Raw genomic sequence first — 24,918 nt, 5'->3', positions numbered from 1 at the left:
TTCTATCTCTATATATTGTCATTGGAGCTTCCATAGTTGGTCAAGCCAAGGCGATTCCCATAGAATTTATACGTTAAACAAAATACTACTTAACAGATATATATTCTCTATGTGTGCTGACATAGCTTTACAGTTTTATACCATAGGTGTGTTAATATAATGTTCAATATTTGTGAACACACATATACACAGACAACTGAGTCATAATGGCTTTGGGTACTGAGTCAAACCAGGAAAACACCCAAATGGGGTGCCCAGTTAGCTCAGTCAGTAGAGCTGGCGACCCACGTACAGAGTTGTTGCAGCGGCCCGGGTTTGAGTCTGACCTGGGGCCCTTTGCTGCATGTCATCCCCTCTATCTATCTACCCCCCTTTCCTGTCTATCTTCAACTGTCACTTTCAATAAAAGGGCAAAAAAAAGAAAACCCATGTAGTTGTTTGTAAAGAAGCCCAGCTACTCTCAGTCAAAAACTTTTCCAGAACTCAGTGTATCTAATTGAATATAGTATCCGTAGTGATGACGACATTGTGATGCAAATTTGTTTCCCACTCAAGACTATAAAGTTTCTCTTAGAAGGCTCCACAGAGCTCAGCTCACATTTGTCTTTGTACCTGTGAGCCATGATGCCATTTGAATACTGGGAAGGTTTGGTAAACTGAGGGATCTTATGGTCTTTAATCTAATTATCTGTTTATGCTTATGTGTGTAAAATATTATAGCTGTGTGTTTGGTCTGGTCAGAAGTTAGAAGGTTTCTGAATTTTAACAATTACTTAACTTTAGGTTATTATTACAGACAGTTTAGATAATGATACATTATTTCTTGATTTTTACTTTAACTTCAGGGCCAAATCCTTCTGTATTTAGTCGCAACGTTGAAATATATGGCTGATAATAACTCAGTGGCTGGTGGTCAACCCGTAATGCGAAAGATCAATTATCAGGTCATTATAGTTCAGGTTTTGGTGGCAATTTTCCTTTGCATCAACTTTATGTTGATCATAACCTTTTCTATGAAGGATTTTTTCTACACAACCATGCGCTACATCTTATTTGCTAATACTCTAGTGTCTGACTGTGTGCTTTTAATTGTGACAGATTCCATACTCATCCTGAGCTACTTTCGTATTACTATGCAGATGCAGTTTTGTCTTTTTATAGTTATGTCGTCATCTATGTACAATTTTGTCACACCAATTACTTTGACTGCAATGACTCTGGAGCGATACGTGGCTATTTGCATGCCCCTGCGCCACTCAGAGCTGTGTTCCTCACGCAGTGCTCTGCCCACTCTTCTCATCATTCAGGGCCTCAGCTTTGTACCCTGCTTTCTTATTCTGTCCACCTTCTTTGCATTAGCCTCCCTTAGTTTATACAAAGAATACAAGGTCTGCTCTGTTGAGATGCTCCTTTTGCACAGTTGGCAAGGTCATTTTAGGTCAGGTATAAGTCAGGTTTACTTCTTGATCATGTTTATTGCTATTGTATTCTCTTATATTGAAATAATGAAAGTGGCCAAAGCTGCATCAGGAGAGAATAAAAAGTCAACATGGAAAGGGCTGAGAACAGTAATTCTTCATGGTTTCCAGCTGCTCCTCTGTCTCATCCAGCTGTTGTGTCCATTTATAGAAGGTGCTGTACTTCAGATTAATTTCTTGTTATTTGTTAATGTCAGGTACTTTAACTACATAATGTTTAGTCTTGCTCCAAGATGCCTCAGTCCTCTTATTTATGGCCTTAGGGATGAAAAGTTTTTTCTTGCTCTGAAGTACTATACTCTCTGTGGCTTTGCCAAAAATAAATCTTTAGATTTGACACATTAATACAATAATTCTGCCACAGAAATGACCATTTATTGCATACAGATGTACCTTATTTGTTGAAATGCTTTCATTTAATTAACAAGTAAGCAGTTAATATGCCCTGACTGGCTCCAGCATCCCCAGTGGGTCATAACTTCAAAAAATGAAACATCCTTTTGCTCATTAGTCAAATGATGTGGCCTAAAATGTCAGAGTTAATGTCTGTGACCTGTTTTAGTATTAAATAATCATTCAGAGCTTTTTTTCTGTCCTTTTTTTCTTTCTCAGATTTATTGACACAGATTCCACAAATACAACCCTGACCTTACCTTTTTTAAATTGTAATATCACTTAACATCTGCTATTAATTGTTTATCATGTGTGGTTCATGGTTCCACAAAACAAACACGTATAATGATGAGAACGCCACAGCTTATGTTAAACACTTGTGTTTTTCTTGTATAATTTTGGAGCAGTCTTTGCTGCTCTACATTGTCTGTCATCAGTGCTTATAACAATAAAATTACCGCTTTTTTATCGTTGAATCCATTTTAATATTTTTCAGTAAATTACTCTCTTGGAGTGTTCTGTCACAATGTGTTCAAGCTTTTTTAAACACAAACAATAACAGACAACATGTAAATAGTTTTTAGTGCAATATATTTGGTCAAAAAACATGAAGGCGAACATATTAACACTCAGAGAGTCCAGTTAATTGCGAAGAGTTTGCAGAAATTGGAAAATCCACAATTCTGGATTGAGCTGGAAAAATCACATTGCTTAATTATATATATACCCACCATAAAGTGATGTTGTGTCAGCGTAACTCACTGGGAGAATAAGTTTTGAATTTGGCCCAATATTGAGTGAGAGCCCTGCAGCCGAAATGTTATAATAAGTGTCCAAGTTGCAATATTCCAAACTTACCCTTTAAGCCTAATTAAAGCATCTTGATAACACTGAATTCTTACAGAAACTTCAAGACAAATCAATAGTTAATTTTAACTTTTACAAACTTTCTTCTACCTTTCATGTCATCCAACTAAATCCAATTAATGAAGCTATCAATAATTACTTTTAATGAGTTTTATAGGAGTTTATTTGCCATAAGAGAATAGGGTTGATCGGCCCATTACCATTGCTGTTCTTTTTTGACTCTAAATCCACATGGAGAAAAACAAACCATGACCTTCAAGTGCCACCAGCACCATCATATTCCCTCATGATACTGAGTACACAGGCCAGACAATGACAACAATCCAGATCTTCTTCCAAACATTGTTTGAAATCTGTTTCCTCAACTCAATGATTTGTGAGCATGGATTAAGGAAAAATCTCTATACTATACTATACCTTTTATTTCCTACTACATTACATGCATGTGTGCATATCAACAACAACAAAGCAAAGTATAAAGAAAGAGTGCTGAAACATGTAACATCAAACTATATAAGAAATAACATGCTGAGTAATACACCTGAAATAATACATTGAAATTATATCAACAGTCATCATTACGGATGAGTGGTCATGCAGTGCAGGACATGCGTAGGTATATGGAGTATACCCACTTTTTTAAAATCCTCCCTGATATGCATCATTCAGTATTGTTATGCTTGCTGAAATAAGTAGCTGTAATTAAACCCCTTCTTAAAAAGCCCACTCTTGACCCAGGGGTTTTAGCCAATTATAGACCGATTTCTAACCTCCCCTTCCTCTCTAAGATTCTGGAGAAAGTAGTTGCCAAAGAGTTGTGTGACTGTCTACATAACAATAGTTTATTTGAGGATTTTCAGTCAGGGTTTAGAGTTCATCACAGCACAGAGACAGCTCTGGTTAAAGGTAATAATGACCTTCTGATTGCTTCCGACAATGGACTTGTCTCTGTACTTGTATTATTAGATCTTAGTGCTGCATGTGACACCATTGACCATGATATTCTTTTACAGAGACTTGAGCATCAAATTGGCATTAAAGGAACTGCCCTAAGCTGGTTTAAGTCATACTTATCAGATCATTCTCAGTTTGTACATGTTAACGATGAATCCTCCATAAATACTAAAGTTTGTCATGGAGTTCCACAAGGTTCTGTACTTGGACCAATACTATTTACTTTATATATGCTCCCTTTAGACAACATTATTAGGAATCACTCCATTAACTTTCACTCTTATGCAGATGATACGCAGTTATATCTATCAATCAAGCCCGATGAAATTTATCAATTATCTAAATTACAAACATGTCTAAAGGACATAAAATCCTGGAGGAGCTGCAATTTTCTGATGTTAAACTCAGAAAAAAACGAAATTCTCGTACTTGGCCCCAAAAACCTTAGAGACTCAGTGTCTAAAGATATAGTTACTCTAGATGACATTACCTTGGCCTCTAGCACCACTGTCAGGAATCTTGGAGGTGTCTTTGATCAGGATTTGTCATTTAACTCCCACATAAAGCAGACCTCTAGGGCTGCCTTCTTTCATTTACGTAATATTACAAAAATTAGACACATCCTATCACAGACAGATGCAGAAAAACTAATCCATGCATTTGTTATTTCTAGGCTGGATTACTGCAACTCTTTATTATCAGGCTGCCCCAATAAGTCCATTAAAACGCTCCAATTAATTCAAAACGCTGCAGCACGAGTACTGACAGGAACTAGAAAAAGAGATCACATCTCTCCTGTACTAGCTTCTCTGCATTGGCTCCCTGTAAAATTTAGAATAGAATTTAAAATCCTCCTCCTCACCTATAAAGCTCTTCATGGTCAGGCCCCTTCATGTCTTAAAGAGCTCATAGTACCATATTACCCCTCTGGAACACTATGTTCTCTGAATGCTGGGCTACTTGTGGTTCCTATAGTCTCTAAAAGTAGAACAGGAGCCAGAGCCTTCAGTTACCAAGCTCCTCTCCTGTGGAACCAGCTTCCAGATGTGGTTCGGGAGGCAGACACCCTCACCACATTCAAGAGTAGGCTTAAAACATTACCTTTTGATAAAGCTTATAGTTAGGGTTGGCTCAGGTGAGTCTTGAACCATCCCTTAGTTATGCTGCTATAGGCCTAGGCTATCAGGGGATTTCCCATGATGCACTGAGCTCCTCTCTTCCTCTTTCTCTCTTTCTGCACTCATTCATGTCCCATTAATGCATGTTACTAACTTCACTTCTTCCCCGGAGTTCTTGTGCTTTCTTTTCTTGCAGCTTCTCGTGGATCCTGGTGGAGCCTCCTGCCATGGTCCTGCTTGACTGCCATTGCCAATATCACTGATATTAGTGTTATTATTATTATAAGTATTATTATTGCTACGGTTACTGTTGTTGCTGTTGTCACCGCTCATTGTCCCCCATCGTTGCTGTTGTCATGTTCATCATCATCAGTCACAATTATTAGTGTAGTTGTTGCTACTGTTGTTGCTGTGCACCTGTCTGTCTGTCTATCTGTCTCTCTCTGTCTCTCTGTCTCTCGCTCTCTCTCACCCCTACTGGTCGAGACAGACGACCACCCACCTAGAGCCGAAGGATCTGTCCTAGGTTTCTGCCAAGTGCTTGCTCATGGTGGTACTGTTGGGTCTCTGTAACTGTTATAAGGAGTTCGGTCTAGACCTGCTCTATTGTCCTGAGATATCTTCTGTTATGAATTGGCGCTATAAAAATAAAATTGAATTGAATTGAATTGAATATGTCACCATAATAAATCACAGACAAAAAAAGTTTAAGATTCCACAAGTTTATTTTCTGGTACTAAGTGTAAAGCAAGACTTAATTCTAAAACAAAAAGCCATACAATACAGTATGAGGAGCAGATTCTAATGAGTGGGTAAGTTTAGGCTGGTTTTCCATCAACATTAGCACTTTGTCCTAATTCATTTCAATCAGTTCTTTATGCAGGGAGAAAAGTGGTCTACCAAGGCAAATGCTCATTCACAGCTGTAATACAACAAATAAGGCTTGCATTCTCGCAACCAGACCCAGAGCCAATGGCAAAATGCTTCCCCCCAAAACAAAAACAAAAATTAAAAAAATGAATGTCCAGCACCCTTAATCCCTACATACTCTCTGTGTGCTGACAACTGCACCATAGCATTGAAGTACTACTATTATTCATTACACTTCTGTCGGTCATACACTGTAGCATAGACTTACTTCTATCTCTATATATTGTCATTGGAGCTTCCATAGTTGGTCAAGCCAAGGTGATTCCCACGGAACTTATACTTTAAACAAAATACTACTTAACAGATATATATTCTCTATGTGTGCTGACAACCGCACCATAGCTTTACAGTTTTATACCATAGGTGTGTTTATGTAATGTTCAATATTTGTGAACACACATATACACAGACAACTGAGTCATAATGGCTTTGGGTACTGAGTCAAACCAAGAAAACCCCCAAATGGGGTGCCCGGTTAGCTCAGTCAGTAGAGCTGGCGACCCACGTACGGAGTTGCTGCAGCGGCCCGGGTTCGAGTCTGACCTGGGGCCCTTTGCTGCATGTCATCCCCTCTATCTATCTGCCCCCCTTTCTTGTCTATCTTCAACTGTCACTTTCAATAAAAGAAAAAAAAGAAAACCCATGTAGTTGTTTGTAAAGAAGCCCAGCTACTCTCAGTCAAAAACTTTTCCAGAACTCAGTGTATCTAATTGAATATAGTATCCGTAGTGATGACGACATTGTGATGCAAATTTGTTTCCCACTCAAGACTATAAAGTTTCTCTTAGAAGGCTCCACAGAGCTCAGCTCACATTTGTCTTTGTACCTGTGAGCCATGATGCCATTTGAATACTGGGAAGGTTTGGTAAACTGAGGGATCTTATGGTCTTTAATCTAATTATCTGTTTATGCTTATGTGTGTAAAATATTATAGCTGTGTGTTTGGTCTGGTCAAAAGTTAGAAGGTTTCTGAATTTTAACAATTACTTAACTTTAGGTTATTATTACAGACAGTTTAGATAATGATACATGATTTCTTGATTTTTACTTTGTCTTCAGGGCCAAATCCTTCTGTATTTAGTCGCAACGTTGAAATATATGGCTGATAATAACTCAGTGGCTGGTGGTCAACCCGTAATGCGAAAGATCAATTATCAGGTCATTATAGTTCAGGTTTTGGTGGCAATTTTCCTTTGCATCAACTTTATGTTGATCATAACCTTTTCTATGAAGGATTTTTTCTACACAACCATGCGCTACATCTTATTTGCTAATACTCTAGTGTCTGACTGTGTGCTTTTAATTGTGACAGATTCCATACTCATCCTGAGCTACTTTCGTATTACTATGCAGATGCAGTTTTGTCTTTTTATTGTTATGTCGTCATCTATGTACAATTTTGTCACACCAATTACTTTGACTGCAATGACTCTGGAGCGCTACGTGGCTATTTGCATGCCCCTGCGCCACTCAGAGCTGTGTTCCTCACGCAGTGCTCTGCCCACTCTTCTCATCATTCAGGGCCTCAGCTTTGTACCCTGCTTTCTTATTCTGTCCACCTTCTTTGCATTAGCCTCCCTTAGTTTATACAAAGAATACAAGGTCTGCTCTGTTGAGATGCTCCTTTTGCACAGTTGGCAGGGTCATTTTAGGTCAGGTATAAGTCAGGTGTACTTCTTGATCATGTTTATTGCTATTGTATTCTCTTATATTGAAATAATGAAAGTGGCCAAAGCTGCATCAGGAGAGAATAAAAAGTCAACATGGAAAGGGCTGAGAACAGTAATTCTTCATGGTTTCCAGCTGCTCCTCTGTCTCATCCAGCTGTTGTGTCCATTTATAGAAGGTGCTGTACTTCAGATTAATTTCTTGTTATTTGTTAATGTCAGGTACTTTAACTACATAATGTTTAGTCTTGCTCCAAGATGCCTCAGTCCTCTTATTTATGGCCTTAGGGATGAAAAGTTTTTTCTTGCTCTGAAGTACTATTCTCTCTGTGGCTTTGCCAAAAATAAATCTTTAGATTTGACACATTAATACAATAATTCTGCCACAGAAATGACCATTTATTGCATACAGATGTACCTTATTTGTTGAAATGTTTTCATTTAATTAACAAGTAAGCAGTTAATATGCCCTGACTGGCTCCAGCATCCCCAGTGGGTCATAACTTCAAAAAATGAAACATCCTTTTGCTCATTAGTCAAATGATGTGGCCTAAAATGTCAGCGTTAATGTCTGTGACCTGTTTTCATATTAAATAATCATTCAGAGCTTTTTTTCTGTCCTTTTTTTCTTTCTCAGATTTATTGACACAGATTCGACAAATACAACCCTGACCTTACCTTTTTTAAATTGTAATATCACTTAACATCTGCTATTAATTGTTTATCATGTGTGGTTCATGGTTCCACAAAACAAACACGTATAATGATGAGAACGCCACAGCTTATGTTAAACACTTGTGTTTTTCTTGTATAATTTTGGAGCAGTCTTTGCTGCTCTACATTGTCTGTCATCAGTGCTTATAACAATAAAATTACCGCTTTTTTATTGTTGAATCCATTTTAATATTTTTCAGTAAGTACTAAGTTACTCTCTTGGAGTGTTCTGTCACAATGTGTTCAAGCTTTTTTAAACACAAACAATAACAGACAACATGTAAATAGTTTTTAGTGCAATATATTCAGGAAAAAAACATGAAGGTGAACATATTAACACTCAGAGAGTCCAGTTAATTGCGAAGAGTTTGCAGAAATTGTCAAAATAATCCCTACATACTCTCCTTGTGCTGACAACTGCATCATAGCATTAAAGTACTACTATTATTCATTACACTTCTGTCGGTCATACACTGTAGCATAGACTTACTTCTATCTCTATATATTGTCATTGGAGCTTCCATAGTTGGTCAAGCCAAGGCGATTCCCATGGAACTTATACTTTAAACAAAATACTACTTAACAGATATATATTCTCTATGTGTGCTGACAACCGCACCATAGCTTTACAGTTTTATACCATAGGTGTGTTAATGTAATGTTCAATATTTGTGATCACACATATACACAGACAACTGAGTCAAATGGCTTTGAGTACTGAGTCAAACCAAGAAAACCCCCAAATGTAGTTGTTTGTAAAGAAGCCCAGCTACTCTCAGTCAAAAACTTTTCCAGAACTCAGTGTATCTAATTGAATATAGTATCCGTAGTGATGACGACATTGTGATGTAAATATGTTTCCCACTCAAGACTATGAAGTTTCTCTTAGAAGGCTCCACAGAGCTCAGCTCACATTTGTCTTTGTACCTGTGAGCCATGATGCCATTTGAATACTGGGAAGGTTTGGTAAACTGAGGGATCTTATGGTCTTTAATCTATTTATCTGTTTATGCTTATGTGTGTAAAATATTATAGCTGTGTGTTTGATCTGGTCAAAAGTTAGAAGGTTTCTGAATTTTAACAATAACTTAACTTTAGGTTATTATTACAGACAGTTTAGATAATGATACATGATTTCTTGATTTTTACTTTGTCTTCAGGGCCAAATCCTTCTGTATTTAGTCGCAACGTTGAAATATATGGCTGATAATAACTCAGTGGCTGGTGGTCAACCCTTAATGCGAAAGATCAATTATCAGGTCATTATAGTTCAGGTTTTGGTGGCAATTTTCCTTTGCATCAACTTTATGTTGATCATAACCTTTTCTATGAAGGATTTTTTCTACACAACCATGCGCTACATCTTATTTGCTAATACTCTAGTGTCTGACTGTCTGCTTTTAATTGTGACAGATTTCACGCTCATCCTGAGCTATTTTCGTGTTACTATACAGATGCAGTTTTGTCTTTTTATATTTATATGGTTATCTGTGTACACTTTTGTCACACCAATTACTTTGACTGCAATGACTCTGGAGCGCTACATGGCTATTTGCATGCCCCTGCGCCACTCAGAGCTGTGTTCCTCACGCCGTGCTCTGCCCACTCTTCTCATCATTCAGGGCCTCAGCTTTGTACCCTGCTTTCTTATTCTGTCCACCTTCTTTGCATTAGCCTCCCTTAGTTTATACAAAGAATACAAGGTCTGCTCTGTTGAGATGCTCCTTTTGCACAGTTGGCAAGGTCATTTTAGGTCAGGTATAAGTCAGGTTTACTTCTTGATCATGTTTATTGCTATTGTATTCTCTTATATTGAAATAATGAAAGTGGCCAAAGCTGCATCAGGAGAGAATAAAAAGTCAACATGGAAAGGGCTGAGAACAGTAATTCTTCATGGTTTCCAGCTGCTCCTCTGTCTCATCCAGCTGTTGTGTCCATTTATAGAAGGTGCTGTACTTCAGATTAATTTCTTGTTATTTGTTAATGTCAGGTACTTTAACTACATAATGTTTAGTCTTGCTCCAAGATGCCTCAGTCCTCTTATTTATGGCCTTAGGGATGAAAAGTTTTTTCTTGCTCTGAAGTACTATACTCTCTGTGGCTTTGCCAAAAATAAATCTTTAGATTTGACACATTAATACAATAATTCTGCCACAGAAATGACCATTTATTGCATACAGGTGTACCTTATTTGTTGAAATGCTTTCATTTTATTAACAAGTAAGTAGTTAATATGCCCTGACTGGCTCCAGCATCCCCAGTGGGTCATAACTTCAAAAAATGAAACATCCTTTTGCTCATTAGTCAAATGATGTGGCCTAAAATGTCAGAGTTAATGTCTGTTACCTGTTTTCATATTAAGTAATCATTCAGAGCTTTTTTTCTGTCCTTTTTTTCTTTCTCAGATTTATTGACACAGATTCGACAAATACAACCCTGACCTTACCTTTTTTGAGTTGTAATATCACTTAACATCTGCTATTAATTGTTTATCATGTGTGGTTCATGGTTCCACAAAACAAACACGTATAATGATGAGAACGCCACAGCTTATGTTAAACACTTGTGTTTTTCTTGTATAATTTTGGAGCAGTCTTTGCTGCTCTACATTGTCTGTCATCAGTGCTTATAACAAGAAAATTACCGCTTTTTTATCGTTGAATCCATTTTAATATGTTTCAGTAAGTACTAAGTTACTCTCTTGGAGTGTTCTGTCACAATGTGTTCAAGCTTTTTTAAACGCAAATAATAACAGACAACATGTTTATAGTTTTAAGTGCAATATATCTGGTAAAAAAAACATGAAAGTGAACATATTAACACTCAGAGAGTCCAGTTAATTGCGAAAAGTTTGCAGAATTGGAAATAAAACATTGCTGATATGGATATACCCACCATAAAGTGATGTTTTTGTGTCAGCGTAACTCACTGGGAGAACAAGTTTTGAATTTAGCCCAATATTGAGTGAGAGCCCTGCAGCCAAAAAGTTATAATAAGTGTCCAAGTTGCAATATTCCAAACTTACCCTTTAAGCCTAATTAAAGCATCTTGATAACACTGAATTCTTACGGAAACTTCAAGACAAATCAATAGTTAATTTTAACTTTTACAAACTTTTTTCTACCTTTCATGTCATCCAACTAAATCCAATTAATGAAGCTATCAATAATTACTTTTAATGAGTTTCATAGGAGTTTATTTGCCATAAGAGAATAGGGTTGATCGGCCCATTACCATTGCTGTTCTTTTTTGACTCTAAATCCACATGGAGAAAAACAAACCATGACCTTAGAGTGCCACCAGCACCATCATATTCCCTCATGATACTGAGTACACAGGCCAGACAATGACAACAATCCAGATCTTCTTCCAAACATTGTTTGAAATCTGTTTCCTCAACTCAATGATTTGTGAGCATGGATTAAGGAAAAATCTCTATACTATCCTATACCTTTTATTTTCCACTACATTACATGCATGTGTGCATATCAACAACAACAAAGCAAAGTATAAAGAAAGAGCGCTGAAACATGTAACATCAAACTATATAAGAAATAACATGCTGAGTAATACACCTGAAATAATACATTGAAATGATATCAACAGACAACAGTCATCATTACGGATGACTGGTCATGTAGTGCAGGACATGCGTAGGTATACGGAGTATACCCACTTATTTTTCATGGGTATACCCATTTTTAAATCCTCCCTGATGTGCATTATTCAGTATTTTTATGCTTGCTGAATTTTTTCCCCTAGAATGGCATAGGGATGACAAAACTGTCCAGTTTTCATGAGTAGATAGAGTAAGGAATAAGGAATACTATACTAATAAAATGCATTATTATTTAGTTGTCTTACCCCAGTCTGTGGGCCAGAATTTATTGCTTATCGGTAGTTTTATATGTCACTGTTAATAACACAGGGGTTTTATCCTTTACTGGACAGCCGCTTAAAAACAATTTAGACATGAATACAGAGTATACCCACTTCTCCAGGTACCACTACACGATTATGGAGTCCTTCTCCTAATATATGAAAACAGTTGACTGTTTTTCTTTTTAATGCAACCAGAGCTGTCGCAGCAGCTTCACTTCTTGTCATCTTCAATATGTTATTTTCCGTGCAGGTAGCTATTCGTCTTCTTCCTATGGCAGTAATGCAGACTAGAATACTTGTAGCCAAACTCAATGACGCAAAATCACCAGTTACTGAAATTGTGCTCCCTTGATCACTGGGTAGACTTGCAGTCACTTTCATAGTAAAACACACATTCTTTTTGATATCGCCTTCCTTAATTTGATAGGACAGATCAAGGGAGAAAAAAAGTTTCTCATACCAGAGGGGTTGCTAATTAGTGTCTACTGGCATTCAGACTAGGTTGCCTCAAGCCAGCTGGGCCAGCCACTTTAATCTAACCTGAGCAGATACAATGGAATTACATTTTAAAGCTGTGCCATGCTGCCAATTATCAGCCCTTCGCTTGGGAGTAGATAGGATTTAAGGATGCCTTAAACTTGTGGTTCCCAACCTTTTTTCTTAAGGGACTCCTTTTTTAATCATTGCCTAAACTGATGATTGCCTAAAACTCCTCCTTGGTTTCCCTGTGTCTGTGTTAGGACTCCTCCCACTCTCCTTGATTACCTGCTCACCTGTCTAACTGCTCAAACCTGCCAGCCATCAACTCATCTGCCCTGCAGTATTTAAACCCTGGTTCTACATCCACTCTCTGCCCCATTGTTGCATCAACAAACCTGATAGTAAGCTTCTAGGCCAAGTAGGAGTATTTAAGAGAAGTGCTTTTTGCTACAAACCCTAACCTTGTTTTTTCCCTTGTCTCAGGATCATGCCCTTCACTGTAGCTACCTGCCCGCTGCCCGTTGCTTCCTGCCTGCCACGCTGCCAGTTCCACTCTTCCTAGGGAGGCTACACCTCACCATTTCATTCCCCGGATTTCCAATAAAGCCTGTCTTTTGGAATTGTAACAACTGAGTTTGTGGTCTGCTTTTGGGTTCCTCTGTTTAATGTAACAGGATATTGCATCAGAGATGAATTTTCCTGATATTTTTAGCAATTTTTTTATACAATTTTCAATTGAACAAAATGCTGACATATAGCCCTTTTGTGTCAAAAGTTTTCTTACACCCCAGGTTGAGAACCATTGCTTTACAGGTACACCGTATTCTTTATGATGCGCTTGAATTTATCAATGGATATAACTGTCTAATTTTAGATCTTTTTGCAGATTATTCTATGCCCAAGGTGCATTGTGAGAATATGCAGTCTTCCCCAGATCTGTCAGAACCCGGGGTACATTAAAAAGCAACCACTTAGAAGAACGTAGCTGGTAACTACCAGAGGTGAGACAGAGCAGGTTACAGAGATATGCTGGAAGTTTACCCAGTATCGCATTATAGATAAAAATGTACAAGTGCTGTTCCCTGTGAATGTTCAATGATGTTCAACTCACCAAATCATAAAGGATGCAATGGTGAGCAAGGGACTTGGGCAGCTGTGGTGCAGAAGCAGAGCGGGTCGTTCCCTAATCGGAATGTTGTTGGTTCGATCCCCAGCTCCTCCTGCCACATGTCGAAGCATCCTTGAGCAAGATGCTGAACTGCGTTAGTTTCTGTTTGCCATTGCTGTGTGAATGTGTGTGCAAATGGGCGAATATGGCATGTAGTGTAAAAGCGCTTTGAGTGGTCAGAAGACTAGGAAGGCTATACAAGTACAGGTCCATTTACCATTACTTTGAATTTGAAATGAAGCATAGAGATGCATGGTACCCTGAATCAAGGCTCCGTAAAATGTAGGAAGCAGCATGCATATACAATATATCACCGTAATAAATCACAGACCAAAAAGTTTATTAAGATTCCACAAGTTTCTTTTCTGGTACTAAGTGTAAAGCATGATTTAATTTTAACCATAAACTTTGTCTTCTGAGCATTTAAAACCAATTTTAGACTTAGCAGGGAAGTTTGTAATGACTGAAATGAAATCTGAAGCTCTTGCACCGCCTGTCCTATGGAGGGACCAGCTGTGTAAATTACAGTGTCATCGGCATAAAAGTGTATTTTTGCTTGTATGTCCTTAGCGAAATCATTTATGAAAATGTAGAAACAAATAGGTCTCAAATGCACTGGGGGAACCATTTATTTTTTTCAAAAAAAATAAAAAAAAGCCCTTTTCCTAAAAAACCAAGCCCGCTTTCTAAAAAAAAATTTAAAAAAAATGGAACAGCCTGGGGGACACTAAACCTTTAGTTAAATACATGTTTGGACTGCCTTACTAAATGTTAGTTTTTTGAAAGGACAGACTTCAAAGGTTTAATTTTAAAATGCAGTGGTTTTGAGGGTTTTTTAAGGTGTATTGTGGGTGTATTAATTAAATCAGCAAGGTGGAATTTTTTTACTTTAGTAGCTAGATGGTCAGAATGCTGCAGAACAGGAGCAAACATTCTGTAACACAATTGAGTCACAGGAGAGCAGGTCCCAATTTAAATCACTCATAAGAATGAAGTGTCATTAAAACTCATCTAACTCAGGTACTGACACACAAAGTGCAGATGGGCTGATCTATGGCTGCCATCCATGGTGATGTGAGAATCTTTGGGTGTATTGAATACTAATACTTCATAGGTATGTTTTCATTTCATGCTACGCACTACACCTTTAACATGAAACTGGGTTCCATAGGAATGTTCACCCAACTTTTGGTACATTTTACTTTGTATCCTCTGAAAATGTTAGTACATTTTCTACTAGCCACATAGTAAAATTTATTTATCAGTTAGATACTACACATTTAGAGACCTTAAGTCACAAGGCATGAGGCCTTTCTCAATCAGCCAACAAATGTCCCCTTTACTCACATATTTATACAGTTTGGTTGAATAGGTGCTGTCTAGTTACAACATAGGAAGTGTGTTAGCAGACGATGACAAAATTGTGTAGGTAAACTTTCATTTGGTGTCCCCCTTGTGTTATTGCTGCTCCTATAAAGTCTTCATACACGATCATCTCTCAGAAGGCTGCATGCAGCTCAACAGAAGACATCTGTCTATGGAACTTGGTGCCACAATGCTGTGTTGCAGGGATGGTTTAGTAAGCTTATGCCCTTTGACCTGTTGATGTGTTTCTGTCTGTGATTTATTGTACATTTATGTCACATGCTAAGGGTGTGTAAAGTTGTTTTAGTCAATGCAAATTCTACCAGTTGCAGCTGTGAGATCTTTCATATTGAACTTATTTGACCAAATCACCACAGGAAAGTTGGCAGAGATTAAAACCTTTAAAACCAGAGAAAAATATGACTAACAACAACTCATTGGTTGGTGGTGAATCCCTAATGCGAAGCACTAATTACAGAGTCATTTTAGTTCAGGTTTTTGTATCACTTTTCCTTTGCATAAACTTAATGCTAATCACAACCTTTTTTATGAAGGAGTTCTTCTATACAACCATGCGCTACATCTTATTTGCTAATACATTACTGTCGGACTGTCTGATCTTGATATTAACCAATTTCTTGCTCATCTTTGACTATTTTCATTTGACCATGCAAATGTGGTTGTGTCTCATTTTCTACATTTTATCATCTGTGTACACTTTTGTCACACCAGTTACTCTGACTGCAATGACCCTGGAGCGCTATGTGGCCATTTGCATGCCCCTGCAACATTCAGAGATGTGCTCCACACGCAGGTCTCTGCACTGTATCCTCATCATTCACAGCCTCAGCTCTGTACCCACCATTGTGGTCCTCTTAATCTTCTTTGCATCAGCCTCCCTTAGCTTCTACAAAGAATACAAGGTCTGCTCTGTGGAGATGTTCATATTTCACAGTTGGCAGGATCATCTTAGGTCAGCTATAAGTCAGTTTTACTTCTTGATCATGTGTATCATCATTGTATTCTCATATGTTAAAATAATGAAAGTGGCAAAAGCTGCATCAGGAGAGAATAAAAAGTCAACATGGAAAGGGCTGAGAACAGTAATTCTTCATGGTTTCCAGCTGCTCCTCTGTCTCATCCAGCTGTTTAACCCATTCATCGAAGGTGCTGTACTTAAAATTGATTTTATGTTATACATTAATGTCAGGTACTTTAACTACATTACTTTTATTCTTGCTCCAAGATGCCTGAGTCCTCTTATTTATGGCCTCAGAGATGAAAAGTTCTTTAATGCACTGAAATACTTTGTTCTCTGCGGCTTGGATAAGAACTTACAGCCCTAATTCTGCTACAGAAAGCAATTTTTTTAATGATCTACTCTCAAATTACTATACCTTACTGTTGCATATGATAATAATTCATATTTAGATTTAGATGTATTTATTTGCACATTAAAACAAAACAGCAGAACCACAACAACAAAAGCAAAGAAGCAAATGTGTGCAGGTGAGGTTGAAAAACCATTAGAGGGTTATAGAAGGAATGTCTTTGTTTACGGCTGTATTAATAATGCTTTTTGTAATTTTGCTTTGTAATGCTATGGTTTGCTTTTGTACTTGTTTAAAATAAATGTTGATTGCACAAAGACAATTCAAGCCCCAATTGAAGCTGGATTTTCTTTTAAAACTCAGTCTATAAGGATATGACGTGTGTCTTCAGCACAGACAAGGCCCCAAAACTGACAATGTTAAGTGGGCAGATGTGTCAATTCATATTAAAAACAGATTTTTAGCCACTATTGTTATAAAATCCTGCGATTTATCTTGAATTCTGACTACCAACTATTGTGTGTGTTAGTAAGCTTAGCATGCCACTTGGCCCAAACATGCCATTTGTCATCCGGTCAAGTTGGTGGCTCAGGCGGTATGCTGGTTATCTTAGCACAATGATAGCATGCTAGTTAGGTCCTTGTGTAACTGGGATGTAGCTTCATCCAAAAATGTGAATAAGCAGTTGTTCCAATATGGACATGTTCCTCAAGTACCATCTCTGCAAGTTAGTGTCAGGAGCTACGCCATTTCTGGCCAAAAGCTTCCAGAACACATTAATGATTCCTCTGAAATCAGGTTTGCACCATCCAGGTAGATTCAGGTAGGCCAGGAGATTAACAACTCTCCTGGACACAGGAAATATAATGTTGGGCTTTTCCTCTCTAAGAAACACTCAAATGAAACTGAAAATTAAAAAAAAAAAAACTGAATAGCACACTTAAATGTGCTATATGTAGGGTTTGAAGATTTCTGACTTTGGTTGTTGGTGATTTGGATTGCTGGTAGTTTCACAACTATTAAAACTATCCAATCCAATCCACTTTATTTATATAGCACGATTTTAACAAACACAAGGTTTCCAAAGTGCTGCACAAAAAGAAAACTATTTAACTGTTATTTCATCAATTTTGAATCAGAAATTTGGAGAAGATGGTTTACATAATTAATAATTCAGTTAACCGTCAGCATCAGTGAGTTTGTTCCCTATACAAGAATAGAAATAATTGGCTAATTAGCATTGCCACTCTGTCTGCAATCTAAATCCACATGGAGAAAAACAAACCATGACTACATAGTGCTACCATCAGTGCACTATCCCCTCATGACATGTCTGTGTAAGCTGCTGCTGGTTGCTGAGTACCAATGACATACACTAAGAACAATCCAAACGTTTACTGATAAATTCATAGTCATAGATTCATATTACCTGGGTCTTACTTTAATTATTTACTTTATTTTGGTGACTTTTTACTCACCAACTTCATTGGTAGTATCTGGGGATGTTTCAAACGTCAGCAGGGCAAGAAACCCATTTTCAGACAAACAAAAAGTTGTAAGCAAACTGTTTTATCATAAATGCTAAGAGGGGAAAACAGCAAATGTTAAAATGATTACCTAATCTGGGGTGTCCGGGTGTCCCAATGGACCATGTAGTTGCCTTAGTATTCCATCCCTTTGTCTGAACTTCAAAGTGACAGTAATCAATATTTTCAGAACAACAACGTATCAAATGACAATGTGAAACCAATGTGATAATGGTCACTCAGGGTGATTAACCTACAGAGAATTATTACCAGAATCTGCAGTTCTTCTTCGCCTTACTGAGCTTTATAGTGAGTTTCAGCTCATTGTTTCGTTTTCCGTCGTGGTTCACTCACACCGCTGTCATCAGCGTTGTTTTTGGACGCAGCAGGCAGCTGTTTTCAGTAAAAAAGCCAAAAGAACACACTGTAGACTTCTAGCCCTTTTCCATACACATGTGCTTGCTTGGCTTGACTCAGTTTGACCAGCACCAGCAAAGTGCCACAATGATTGAGGGAGTTCAAGATTGAATGAAGAGAGGGACCGCTGTTAGCAAGAACGAAGCAGTGACTCAAATAAATAAATGGTGGTTACGATCTACAAATAAACAAATAAACAGGCCCACCTTCCTCCCTGCCATATGTAGACTTGTTTTTTATTGATTATTGGCCGCTAACTAAACTCCAGTTATTTGGTGATAAACACATTTCATTCCCTATAAAATCTTCACAACAATAGTCGCTGGTCATTTTGTTTTTTAAATGCTTTTATTATGAAGCAGCAAAATCAAGGAAATGCTGGATCTTCGTCAGCAGCAAACAGGGACGCAGGAGAGAAACTAAAATTCAAAGAGATTCAATTAGAAGTTTCAAAAGCAATGAGAGTTGAACTTTTAAAAATGTCTTCTGGACAGACACAAGTTGAGTCTCTGAACACAAGTTTGTTTGAGGGGGAGGTCACATGTTGGTGGTAGTCGGCATGACGTTACCGCACCCTGCTAGTAGGATGGTCAGGGCGGCACAGTACAAAGTACCAATGGAAAAGCCCTATACCTGCTCAGCATCAGGCGCAATTGGCATCTGGCTAACATAGTGGTGCATTTAGCAGCTAGAGAACCACATATTTCCATCAAGATGTCCATTTGGGACATTTATTAACATTTTTGCATTTGGTTGTATAACACATAACCTCGACCCTAAAATTTGCCTTCATACTTCAACCTACAAACCTGACATGTGCAAAAGGAGGAGGAATGAGCAGTGTTTGGCTACTCAAAAAAAAATCTTTATTACTCATTACTCCTTTAAAAGTAATATTATCACTTTATTTATTACTCCCTGCCAGCAGTTATTAGTTGCACTACTAGTTATACTGTTATATTTATTTTCTGCTAATTTTGTCATTGTGCCCTTTCTCCTCAAAATTCAGACTCACAACAATTAAAATCCAGTTTTGTTTGTTAAAATCAAAGTAATGAGAATATTTTTCCATCTTTCAAACAAGTTTCTTTCACAATTCAGTAGACGGGGGCAACAAAAGCAAAATTTTGGGGGGGATAACCGTAATAGTATAGTAGTAATAATATTATTACATTAATTAGTTACACTACTATTTTCAGGGTACAGTAATATTGTTAATGTAATATAATTACTTGTAATGAGTTACTGCCCAACACTGGTTATGAGTAGTTTTAATCACAGTCAAGTGAGTAACTATAGTTACTATCACCTGTGAGGTGTGTTGTTGACGACATTGTGGTGGGCAAGGTTGGATTTGGTATTCCCCTTGTGTTATAGTTGCCCCTATAAAGCTCTTGTTATTTTTTATTCTGCCCTTTCTGTATGCTGTTGCAAACTACAATTTTCCCATTGCGGGACAAATAAAGGTTTTCTTATCTTATCTTATCCGTTGCTGTATGAGTTGTACATTTTCTACCAGGCAGCTGCACTTTGTGTTTAGTGTTGATTTGCTAATGTTAACCAATATAAACCATTAACATATATTATCTTTATCTCAATTTCAAACAATTAAGATAAAATATATGTTTAATGATTGCAATCAGTCTCTACTAGAACACAATTAACATTGGAATTGCATTTTTTTTGTCATGAGGTTATAATTGATAAAAAATCCACTATACTCAAGACTTGTCATAAATCATGCCTATCTTGGAAAAAATGAATGAAGACCATCCAATCTGTCCATTCTTAGACAAATATGTCTGTGGGGCTCTTCCAGTGGCTGGCTTTTGGGCTGCTCCAGCAGTCGCCTGTGCTCCTTGTGGTACATATTATTATTAGTTAAGGCCATCTTTAAATTCACTTTCAGAATCAAAATACTATCATTATATAATATAATATATATATATATTAATTATCTCTTTTGTCCCACCTCCTAGATGTGCAGGTGCGAGGCATATAGTGCGAGAAAATAAGGGCATTAAGTTTTCGTCTTGTAAAAATTTGAAATGTGTCAAATGACCCGAATACCATACAAGGGTTAAATTAAAGTCTTGGTAAGGATTTGGGAAAAATATTGCGTTTACAGTTAATATTTACTGAAAGTCTGTTATAAGACACAAGCTGTTCTTGTGTATCCACCAACCTGACCTGCACAACATGGATCTATCACTTGAAAAGAAATAGCTGTTCTATAATAATTTTGTCCAAAAACTAATTTGGGAGAAATATTGAGTTCACTCAGAGACTCTACAGCATTCGATGTATCTAACATCTATTTATAGATAATAAAACAGACTTTAACAGACTATGCATAAAATTAACATCATAACTGAATTAATGTGTAAAATGTGCTTTAAAAATTGGCTGTTTTTAGTTAACAGACATTTTGGGGAAGCTTTTCTGTCAAAAATAAAAGTCAGACGTCACACTCCCGAGACCCATTCAGAATGAGAAAGCACGTTCCAGTCAATCCTATAAAGTGTCCATACACAGACCGGAAGCCTGCACACAGCTCAGCACTAGAGGAGACTGTGTGCCACAATGCAGGTAACACGTAACGTGTTCAGAGATGGTTTGAGATTGGATTTGGTTATAAATGTAATAGGGCTGTCATCTTATTTTAATATCAGATGGTATGTCTTAAAACACTTTATTTAGTATGGCACTTAACAACTCAATAGCAGGTGGTGAGTCCTTGCAGCGTCAGATCAATTACCAGGTCATTATAGTGCAGGTACTGGTGGTCATTTTCATTTGCATCAACTTGTTGCTGATTGTGACTTTTTTTTCAAAAGAGTTCTTCTACACAACAATGCGCTACATCTTATTTGCTGTTACACTACTGTCTGATAGCATAATATTAATTATATCTGATATCCTGCTAATTTTGAGCTATTTTCAATACACTATGCAAGTTGGCTTATGTGTTGTTTTCTATATTATTTCTGTGTTATGCACTTTTGTCACACCAGTTACTCTGACAGCAATGACACTGGAGCGCTACGTGGCCATATGCATGCCCCTGCGCCATGCAGAGCTGTGCTCCATACGCAGGTCTCTGCACTCTATCTTCATCATTCACAGCCTCAGCTCTGTACCCTGCATTGTTATTGTCTCTACATTTGTTGCAACAGCCTCTCATAGCTTGTATATGCAATACAGGAAATGCTCCATGGATATGTTTGTCTTTCTCCAATGGCAGAATCATGTTAAATTAGCTGTATATCAGTGCTACTTCTTAATCATGGCGATTACCATCATTTTCTCTTATATTGAAATAATGAAGGTTGCCAAAGCTGCATCAGGAGAAGATAAAAAGTCAACAAAAGGGCTAAGAACAGTAGTCCTTCATGCTTTCCAGCTCTTCCTCTGTCTTGTCCAGCTGTGGTGCCCATTTATAGAAGTTGCACTGCTTAAGATTGATTTAATGTTATATGTTCATGTCAGGTACTTTAATTACATAACATTTATTCTAGCTCCTAGATGTCTGAGTCCTCTCATTTATGGCCTCAGAGATGAAAAGTTTTCTCTTGCATTAAAATACAATATCAAACTTGGATTTCATTGCGTAAAAAGCAATATGCAGATTGGTTTTGTTTGACAAATTAGTGTCATGATCTGATACATCATTGTGGATTGTTTGTTTTAGGATTTGCTGGATCATTGTTGTTATTGTCTGACCCAATTAACCAACTTTGATTATGAGTGTAATATTGCATTCAATGAACATCTGCTGCAAGGTCAACGTGCAATATGTGATGGCTTTTGTTCAGGAAAATCACAGTTGTGTGAATAATAACTACACATAAACCTGAGTTGTGGAACATCATACTCTGCACTGTTGACAGGTCAATATGGCACATTACTCTGCGCTCATCAACAATTGATTCTGCTCCTCTGCTCTTTTCTAACCAAATGTACAGCAAAAAAAAGGACCATCTTTCGATCATCGCAATGAGTGGTTTCTCTCTTTTCTGCCTATGTGTGCCTGCTCTCTGTTTAGACACAACTGACAAATATGTGAAAGTACATAATTAAAAAAATACAATCACAAACAGCAATGATACTGTTTCTAATAAATATGGTGGATGGGCAGATTTCATCGTGGGGGTAAATTGGGGGAATTGAGCCTAAAGCTGAACACGGTTGGCAAACATGAGATGCATATTTAATCGTTTATCAAAATCAAATAATTTAACATATATTTATATTGTTTATAATTCAATTCAATTCAATTCAATTTTATTTTATTCGTATAGCGCCAATTCATAACAAAAGATATCTCAGGACACTTTTCAAATAGAGTAGGTCTAGACTGTACCTCTAATTAAATTAGAGGTAAAGAGAGAAGGACAGAGACAGAGATAAAGGTGCTCAGCAACAATTATAGCAACAACTATACTAATAAAAATGACTTGTAATGATGATGATGATGATTACGGCGATGATGACAACAATGACAATAGCCACAACAATGGGGAATTATGAATAATAATGACTAATGACTTATGGTTCAGGACTTACCTGATTCAGCTCTAACTATAAGCTATATAAAAGAGGAACTTCATAAGCTCTTAAATGTATACATAAATAGCTCTTAAATGTGTAAAGGGTGTCTGCCTCTTGAACTGAAACTGGAAGCTGGTTCCACAGGAGAGGAGCTTGGTAGCTTAAGGCTATTTGGAAAAGATTAGCAGTAAGTTGTCAGTACAAGCTATGGTGCATAGCCTACATGGAGTATAAGCCATCAGCTGTTGTGGGCTGCCCCAGCCTCCTGGGTCTCAGCTACCAGCTCAAGATTTTTCTATGCTGGCCAACAACAGCAAAGGCATAAAGCATTCAACCTGGAGGCATCAGTGTTGACCCGATTCCACCACTCACAACTACCAGCGACCAGGCAGGATGACTTGGAGGGGGGTCCAATATGGTATCCTCTAACCGGCGTGCCTCCCGAATCACTCGTAATAACCAGTGGCGGACTTTCTCTACACCAGATGAGGCCCAGTTCAGTTCAGTTCAGATCAGTTATGTATATTATCCCAAATGGAAAACTTGATTTGCAGTCAGGGTCACAAACAACAAAAACAAAAAACACAGTAATGCCAAAAGTAAAAGAAAAGTGGAGGTGGAAGGGCTGAGTAGTTGAAGGAGTCTTGATGCATGATAAGATAAAGCTGAAGAGACTCAGCCCCAAGTCTGTTGTTCCACTGTTCAATCACAAAAGCAGGCTCTTGAATCAGTTTTTCTTGAGTAAGCTACTTCAAGATTTCGTCAACGTTATCTGCTGTTGGAAGCCTCTGGAAGTTGTGGATATCAAAACCTTAACAATCTGAATGAGAAGATTCAAAGATCACTTGCTCAGACTCTCAAAAGATCACTCTCCGCAAAGCCCAAAATAGCTGGTTTCAGAAGAACAGATGCAAGGTTTACAGAAAGGTAAAATGTGATTATTTGGCTTACACTTTCCCATTCTTTACCAAAATCATGACGTAGGCAAAGGAAGCTATTTCCCCACTGCTGATAAAGGTCACTCTGGTTCTTTTAGAGGGGTTTGATGCTCTCTCAGACATATGATCACCTTTGCTTCTTGAGTGCTTTCCTCTAAGTCACTCAAAGACCTTTGACTTGCACCTGTTTAGTCCTTTTTCCCTTCCGTCTGCAGTATCCACAAACAGCAAATCGATCACCATAGGGTGTAAGATAATTCTCTGTCATGAGGTGTATGGCACTGGAATCAATCTAAAGAAGCAATGTTTTGAGAATTATTTGGCCAAATGTTTTAAATTATTATAATGAACAACCTGCATATACAGCAACAAATATTTATTTACAATGCTTTTGCAAACATTTTTAATGTTAATGTGTGATTTGTGAAAATCAAGCATTTCCTATATAAACTACCTTCACCTGTTCCGTTCACTGTATGTCTTCCTTAGGCCTATGCCATGACCTTAAGTAATCAATTAGCTCATCCATCCTGCAACTTTCATTGTTATGCAGATGATACCCAATTATATCTATTAATCAAGCCAGATGAAACCAATCAACTAAACTTCAAGCTTACCTTAAGTACAGGAAAACCTGGATGAATTTTATGACGTTAAACTCGAACAAAACTGTTCCTGTACTTGGCCTCAAACAACTCCAAAACACATTGTGTAATCATGTCCTTTAAATCCTACTTAAAACAAACAAGGACTGGGTTTTTTCACCTACGTAACATTGTACATCTTGTCACGAACAAAAGGAGACAAACTAATCCATGCACTTTTACTTTGGCACTAGATTCTGGTAATGTATCAGGCTGCCTCAATAAGTCCCTTAAGATCCAATTGATCCAGAATGCTGTAGAAAGTATCTATAAAAAAATAGAATTTAAAATTTTTTTCCTCACCTACAAAGCCCATCGTGGTCAGTACCATTACAACCTAGAGCTCATAGTACCTTATTACCCCACTAGAACACTGCATTCCCAAAATGAGAGCCTGAGCCTTCAGATTTTCATAAATTTAGTAATAATGACAATTTTAACGGCGGCATTGATGTGTTTAATCACAGAATAGTCATAAAATTAAGTTCACAACTC

The 24,918-nt window shown here is 37.5% G+C and overlaps 5 protein-coding genes and 1 long non-coding RNA gene across 6 annotated transcripts; all 6 read left to right on the top strand.

Moving 5' to 3' along the window:
- Nucleotides 1-569: 569 nt before the first annotated feature.
- Nucleotides 570-10,783, top strand: LOC127362592 (odorant receptor 131-2-like). The gene is made up of 2 exons (XM_051398442.1): nucleotides 570-783; nucleotides 9,220-10,783. The coding sequence occupies exon 2, from the start codon at nucleotides 9,321-9,323 to the stop codon at nucleotides 10,257-10,259; it is 939 nt and encodes a 312-aa protein (XP_051254402.1). The 5' UTR covers nucleotides 570-783; nucleotides 9,220-9,320; the 3' UTR covers nucleotides 10,260-10,783.
- Nucleotides 782-2,347, top strand: LOC127362593 (odorant receptor 131-2-like). Its single transcript, XM_051398443.1, has one exon. The coding sequence runs from the start codon at nucleotides 885-887 to the stop codon at nucleotides 1,821-1,823; it is 939 nt and encodes a 312-aa protein (XP_051254403.1). The 5' UTR covers nucleotides 782-884; the 3' UTR covers nucleotides 1,824-2,347.
- On the top strand, nucleotides 6,526-8,301 carry LOC127362591 (odorant receptor 131-2-like). The gene has a single exon (XM_051398441.1). The coding sequence runs from the start codon at nucleotides 6,839-6,841 to the stop codon at nucleotides 7,775-7,777; it is 939 nt and encodes a 312-aa protein (XP_051254401.1). The 5' UTR covers nucleotides 6,526-6,838; the 3' UTR covers nucleotides 7,778-8,301.
- Nucleotides 10,784-11,014: 231 nt separating the features above from the next.
- LOC127362594 (uncharacterized) lies at nucleotides 11,015-13,112 on the top strand. Its single transcript, XR_007884483.1, has 2 exons — nucleotides 11,015-12,884; nucleotides 12,967-13,112. It is a non-coding gene; the product is annotated as an uncharacterized LOC127362594 (long non-coding RNA).
- A 2,055-nt stretch (nucleotides 13,113-15,167) lies between these two features.
- On the top strand, nucleotides 15,168-17,433 carry LOC127362127 (odorant receptor 131-2-like). Its single transcript, XM_051397490.1, has 2 exons — nucleotides 15,168-15,230; nucleotides 15,749-17,433. The coding sequence occupies exon 2, from the start codon at nucleotides 15,763-15,765 to the stop codon at nucleotides 16,360-16,362; it is 600 nt and encodes a 199-aa protein (XP_051253450.1). The 5' UTR covers nucleotides 15,168-15,230; nucleotides 15,749-15,762; the 3' UTR covers nucleotides 16,363-17,433.
- Nucleotides 17,434-20,822: 3,389 nt separating this feature from the next.
- LOC127362892 (odorant receptor 131-2-like) lies at nucleotides 20,823-22,393 on the top strand. The gene has a single exon (XM_051399149.1). The coding sequence runs from the start codon at nucleotides 20,992-20,994 to the stop codon at nucleotides 21,931-21,933; it is 942 nt and encodes a 313-aa protein (XP_051255109.1). The 5' UTR covers nucleotides 20,823-20,991; the 3' UTR covers nucleotides 21,934-22,393.
- Nucleotides 22,394-24,918: the final 2,525 nt, after the last annotated feature.

Source organism: Dicentrarchus labrax, unplaced genomic scaffold, assembly GCF_905237075.1.
Source record: "Dicentrarchus labrax unplaced genomic scaffold, dlabrax2021, whole genome shotgun sequence".
NCBI lineage: Eukaryota > Metazoa > Chordata > Actinopteri > Moronidae > Dicentrarchus > Dicentrarchus labrax.
Note: the sequence above shows the minus strand (reverse complement) of the source record. Positions and strands in the feature narration are given on the sequence as shown.